General features: G+C 65.7%; 1 protein-coding gene across 1 annotated transcript in view; it reads right to left on the bottom strand.

The window, feature by feature from the left end:
- Positions 1 to 210: 210 nt before the first annotated feature.
- LOC120385186 (anoctamin-7-like) overlaps positions 211 to 6000 on the bottom strand; it is a 30519-nt gene continuing 24729 nt past the window's right edge. Inside the window, exons 8-13 of the mRNA XM_039504290.1 lie at positions 4729 to 4865; positions 4227 to 4284; positions 3489 to 3599; positions 2787 to 2952; positions 2028 to 2118; positions 211 to 559 (exon numbers count right to left, since the gene is read on the bottom strand). Of these exons, the coding sequence (XP_039360224.1) occupies positions 553 to 559; positions 2028 to 2118; positions 2787 to 2952; positions 3489 to 3599; positions 4227 to 4284; positions 4729 to 4865 (570 nt within the window). The 3' untranslated portion in view covers positions 211 to 552. The remainder of the gene's footprint in view (positions 560 to 2027; positions 2119 to 2786; positions 2953 to 3488; positions 3600 to 4226; positions 4285 to 4728; positions 4866 to 6000) is intronic.

Genomic DNA, 6000 nt, shown 5'->3' with positions numbered 1-6000 from the left:
TTCCTTGTACTTCTTCCCAGGATGTTGCTAAGAAGAATGGAGATAGTAAGTCTAAATCAGGATCTGGCAACGGACATTCGTGCTCATCTCCTGCGGTAATCGGAGCATAGGGAAGGATTCTCGTATGGGGGGGATCTTCTCAGTACGAATATCCCGATTGACCAGACTTAGAGTCCATCCCGCCAGCCGGGAGAGGATACCCTTCCTCATTAATTCTTCCAGAGATGACATATTTTACTGGAGTATGGCATGTCCTCACCACAATGAGAGCTGTGCCACTTAAATATTCCCAATGTGTTAGGGACCATACCAGGGCGAATACCTCACGTTCGCAAGCTGAAAACCTCGCCTCCACCTCACTGAGAGTTTTGGAACCATAGGCCATCGGTCTCACCTGGCCAATTTGTTTTGCAGCAAAACAGCTCCAGTGCTTGCTGGAGTAGTTGCCAGGTGCAAGTAAAATGGCAGGCCTTGTTTAGGAGAGGCTCGCGCTGGTGCAGCCGCTAGAGCCTTTCTAAGATCATTAAAAAGGCACCTTTCACAATTGGCAAGTCAAATCCTAGTGAGGACAAGACACAGAAGCGTCAACTCTGGCAAGTCCAATGAAAAGTATAGGGCAGAGGCCAAAATGAACGTGAAGAGCAACTAGCCAAGGCACAACAACTAACAGCAAAGGGTTGTTAAGTACATGGGATCAGGGCCGGCTCCAGGCACCAGCCTACCAAGCACGGGCTGGGGCGGCACCTTGGGAGGGGGGCACTCGGGGGTTGGGTTTATTGTTTTTTGTTTGGCCAGGCGGCGCGGGGAGGCGGGTCTTAGGAGGTGTGGTGCCGTGTTGGGGCGGGGACTTGGGCGGTGCTCGGCTGGGGTGGGGCCTTGGGCGGCGTGACGCTCGGGGGGCGGGATGTGGGTGGGGCGCCGCTCAGGGTGGGGACTGGGTGGGGCGCCGCTCGGGGGCGGGGCTTGGGTGACGCTAGGGCGGGGCCTTGGGCAGCATGATGCTCGAGGGCGGGGACTTGGGCGGGGCAATGCTCAGGGTGGGGACTGGGCGGGGTGCCGCTCAGGGGGCGGGGCTTGGGTGACGCTAGGGGGCGGGGTCTTGGGCAGCATGATGCTCGAGGGGCGGGGACTTGGGCGGGGCAATGCTCAGGGTGGGGACTGGGTGGGTGCAGGCGTGCGTGTCGGGGATCCTTCCCTCTCCTCCCTGAGGCCAGAGGGGGGCTGTGGCTGGATACACACCTCCCCCTGCAGGGAACGAGGCCGCCTGCCCCAAAGCACAGACACAGACCAGAGGAGTTTAAGGAGACTCTCTCTTCAGGTCTCCAGCCACTAACTGGTGCCAGTCCTGGACATGTGAGCAGAGCCGAGTGCAGCGATGCACCGACTCCCCCAGCGATGGCACTGGGTTGGCAGGTGGCACCATTCATGGCACCTGAACCTGTATTCCCCTCAATAGCCCACCAAGGGCCCCCACCCTTCTCCTCCTCAGCTGTCCCCTCTCTTGGGTGGAAACCTGCGTCTCTCTCCCTGCTGCCCGGGCTATTTCCAGGCTGTGCAGCCCCCTGCTTACACTGTGCCATTGCCCAGAAAAGCAGGCTGGTGGGTGGCCAGCGTTGGCACTTTGCTTTCTCTCCAGAGGCTGCAAACGGTGCCTTGCCGGCAGTTATAGGGCGCCACCCCGCTCTCCCTCAGCAAATCACCACATATCAAAGCCCCTCCTTGTGTCTCCCTCCTTTCTTCTGACAGCTGTGACCCGGGGGCTTTTGCTAGGCCTGGGAGCGGAGAGTGATGGGAGCTGCTGGAGTAGCCCCTATAGCACCCCCACCCCCTATAGCGCCCCCGCCCCCCGCCCTTCGAGAAGGCAGCACCCAGGCCGCACACTAGTAACGGCGGCTGGCGGCAGCCTGCGAATTCCTGTGTCTGAGGGCTGGATGTCGGGGGGCAGGGAGGGGGGCAGGGTAGGATGGCAGGGGTCCTCCTCACACACCCCCCCTCCTGCGCTCCCAACCCCAGCCCCACAGACTCACGCGGGCGTGTTGGTTCCCATGGCAATCAGGCCTGCGAGGAAGACCACGGTGCCCACGGCCGCAGCAGGGAGCAGCCAGGCCGTGTAGAAGCCTGCAGAGGGGACGGGCACGTGAGACCAGCCCCCGGAGGAGGGCGACACCGGACAGGGGAGACCCCCTCCCTCCCCTCTCCATCAAGGGTGGGGCACCAAGACTCCTGAGTTTCACCCCCAGGGCTGATGCCCTGTGTGGCTTGGGGAAAGTCCCTCCCCCGTCCGTGCCTCAGTTTCCTCAGCTGTAAAATGTGGACAATGATCCCGCCCCACCTGGCAGGCTGGGGGCAGGACTAAGGCACTTGCAGACTCTGCATGGCACCTCGCTCACCCTCTTCCACCCCACGCCCGCCCACGCCCCTGTGAAGCAGGGGCACGGGGCACCAGCCACATGGCACTGCTGGCACTTCGCGGCAGCACCAAGGGAAAGAACCAGGAGACCTGCCCACACGGTCCTGCCCCCCGGCCCTTTCTGTACCAGTCAGGGTGCCGGGAATCTGCCTCTGCCGGCCGGACACCGAGAGCCCTGGGCAGCGCCACCGGGCAGCACAGGCTGGGTGAGCCTGGCTGGGGGCAGAGAGAAGCCCTGGGGCTCTGTGTGTCCAGCAGGCTCCAGGAACAATCCCCGTGATCCCCATCCCAGCCCCAACCTGGCCCCTGGGACGCTGCAGGGGAGGCGCTGGGGCAGGGGCAGAGGCGGACAGAGGAGGAGGAGGTGGGCTCTCACCCAGCCAGGCGAAGTAGATGGCAATCTTCTCCCCGAAGTACTGGCGGATGTGATCCAGCGGCTGGTACCGGTACCAGCAGCCCCACTGGGCCCAGAAGCGGTAGAGGACTTGGCGAGGGTTCAGGGCTTCATCGGGGACCTCAGACTCAGGCGTCTCGAAGGGGCCCTGGGTCAAGGCAACAGAGAGGGAGACGGGTCGGCCACCTGCACAGCCAGGGGCGACTGCGGATGGGGCAGGGTCTCTGCAGTGCCCAGGGAGCAGAGCTGCCAACGGCTGCCCGGGACCCCCGCCTAGTGCCGGCTGAATGGCCGCAGTGACCAACCAGGACCTGCAGAGCCAGCAGCTGCCCCCCGGTCCCCACATCCCAGCTCCGGAGGGACGTCTGTGTCCCCGCCCCATCCCAGCTCCGGAGGGACATCTCTCCCAGGCCCCCCCTCCCAGCTCCAGAAGGACGTCTCTCTCCCAGGCCCCCCATCCCAGCTCCGGAGGGACGTCTGTCCCCGCCCCATCCGAGCTCCGGAGGGACGTCTCTCTCCCAGGCCCCCCATCCCAGCTCCAGAAGGACGTCTCTCTCCCAGGCCCCCCATCCCAGCTCCGGAGGGACGTCTGTCCCCACCCCATCCCAGCTCCGGAAGGACGTCTCTCTCCCAGGCCCCCCATCCCAGCTCCGGAGGGACAGCAGCCCACCCGGCAGCCCCTACCTCGTGCAGCGGGAAGGCAGCGCCGTACACCCGCTCGTTCAGCAGCCGGTTGATCCCGATCTCGGCACGTTTCCGCTTCCCGTAGATGGTGCGAGCCAGGATCTCATAGACCTGCCGACCCGAGGAGCGCGGCGCCGTCAGCAAAGTCCACCCTCGCCAGGGCTCACGCGGAGCAGGAACCCAGCAAGTCCCGGCTGGGCGCAGCCCTGTGGAGCTCACACACCTGGACCTTGCACCAGAGCCTTGGGATGCTAATGGGAGCCTTCCCATAGACCTTTCTGGCCCAGCCCCCAGGGCAGGAGCTGCCCACGGCTCTGATGCCCCCACATTCCCCTTGGCTCATGCTAGGTGCAGGGCAGAGGGAGCCTTCCTGACCCTTCCCCAGGCAATCAGCCGTGCCCTGGAGCCTGAGATTGGATTCAAACACACGTCACTGGTTCTAGTGTTTCCCACCAGCTGTGGGGCCTGCGGAGGCTGAAGCACAGAGCTGGGCCCGAAGCCATGAAGGGGGATGATTCTGGGTTGGGGTTTCTACACAGAGCTGGGGGCAGGGTTGGGTCTGGGTGGGGGGTTAAATCAGCCCATTAGAGAGCCAGGGGATTTCGATCTGGCTGCCCACCATGTGATGGGCCCGTGGAGCTGCCTCTAGGGCAACGGGGTTAATTACGGACCTGGGCAGAGCAGGGCTGGGAGTGGGGCAGGCCCCTGAGGTCCCCATGCTCCCTCCACCCTACTCACGATGCGATGTCTCTGCGTGTTGCTGAAGTAGGAGTCCCGGGAGTCGCTGCCCAGGAACCTGGGGGGGATAATCAAACAGCCAGTCGGGCCAGGGGAAGGGAGGCAAGGAGGGAGCTGTGACGAAGTGGGGATGTTCTGGCTGTGCTCTGTGAATGCTGAGTGGGGAGTGCTGGCCTGGGAAGGCTGCAGGGGAGTTGTGCTGGGACTGGCTGCATTGGGGATGGGAGACTTGCCTTGAGGGAGGACACCTGAGCACGGAACATGAGACCCCAGGAAGGGGGCTGGAGGTCGGCCAGGTGACACCTCTGCCCGGAAACTGGACAAAGGACACAAAGGCTGGGGGAGGAGCCGGGGGGAGGCTGAGTGAGAGGCTGGAGGGAGTTTCAGTTTGGAGCTGGCTGGGAGACTGGAGGGGAGCCCAGATGGGGCTCTGGTCTCCCAATGCAGCTCTGGCCTCCCTGGCCCCCCAGATGGACCTAACTGAGGGAGTCCCGAGACTCACTTGTCCAGCTTGGACCTGCGGAAGGCGCAGGTGTAATAGTCCGCGGGCTTGCTGGGGACGTGCTGGTGCAGGGCGTTGGGGGTGCAGAGTCTCCTCAGGACCTCGGCGGAGCTGTTCCAGTCCGGGTTGGGCTGGGCCTGCGGTCGGCACAGAGAGCGTCAGGGCTGGGGGTGGCCAGGGGAACCTCCCAGACCGACAGTCACCTGCAGGCGGAGACGGGGCCAGTCCCCCCACTACTTCCTGCACACGGGGGGCCTAGCAGAGCTGGGGGGCGGGGCTGAGCTAGCAGGGGGCTGTGGGTCGGAGCGCTGTCAGAGCTGGGTGGGGAGCCCAGGGCTGGGGTAGGAGGGGGCTGCGGGTCGGGGTTGAGGGGAGCTGGCAGAGCTGGGGCGCCCAGGGCTGGGGTAGGTGGGGGCTGCGGGTCGGGGTTGAGGAGCTGGCAGAGCTGGGGGGGCGCCCAGGGCTGGGGTAGGTGGGGGCTGCGGGTCGGGGTTGAGGGGCGCTGTCAGAGCTGGGTGGGGAGCCCAGGGCTGGGCTAGCAGGGGGCTGCGGGTCGGGGTTGAGGGGCGCTGGCAGAGCTGGGTGGGGGAGCCCAGGGCTGGGGTAGGAGGGGGTTGCGGGTCGGGGTTGAGGCGCTGGTAGAGCTGGGGAGCCCAGGGCTGGGCTAGCAGGGGCTGCGGGTCGGGGTTGAGGGGCGCTGGCAGAGCTGGGGAGCCCAGGGCTGGGCTAGCAGGGGCTGCGGGTCGGGGCACTGGCAGAGCTGGGGAGCCCAGGGCTGGGGTAGGTGGGGGCTGCGGGTCGGGGTTGAGGCGCTGGCAGAGCTGGGTGGGAGCCCAGGGCTGGGCTAGCAGGGGTTGCGGTTCGGGGTTGAGGGAGCTGGCAGAGCTGGGTGGGAGCCCAGGGCTGGGGTAGGTGGGGGCTGCGGGTCGGGGTTGAGGCGCTGGCAGAGCTGGGGAGCCCAGGGCTGGGCTAGCAGGGGGCTGCGGGTCGGTGCGCTGGCAGAGCTGGGGGGAGCCCAGGGCTGGGGTAAGTGGGGGCTGCAGGTCGGGGTTGAGGGCACTGGCAGAGCTGGGTGGGAGCCCAGGGCTGGGCTAGCAGGGGCTGCGGGTCGGGGTTGAGGGCGCTGGCAGAGCTGGGTGGGAGCCCAGGGCTGGGGTAGGAGGGGGCTGCGGGTCGGGGTTGAGGCGCTGGCAGAGCTGGGTGGGAGCCCAGGGCTGGGGTAGGAGGGCTGCGGGTCGGGGTTGAGGGGCGCTGGCAGAGCTGGGGGGGAGC

Source organism: Mauremys reevesii, linkage group 17 (genome assembly GCF_016161935.1).
Source record: "Mauremys reevesii isolate NIE-2019 linkage group 17, ASM1616193v1, whole genome shotgun sequence".
Classification (NCBI taxonomy): Eukaryota; Metazoa; Chordata; order Testudines; family Geoemydidae; genus Mauremys; species Mauremys reevesii.
This window is presented reverse-complemented; position numbering and strand designations above follow the sequence as displayed.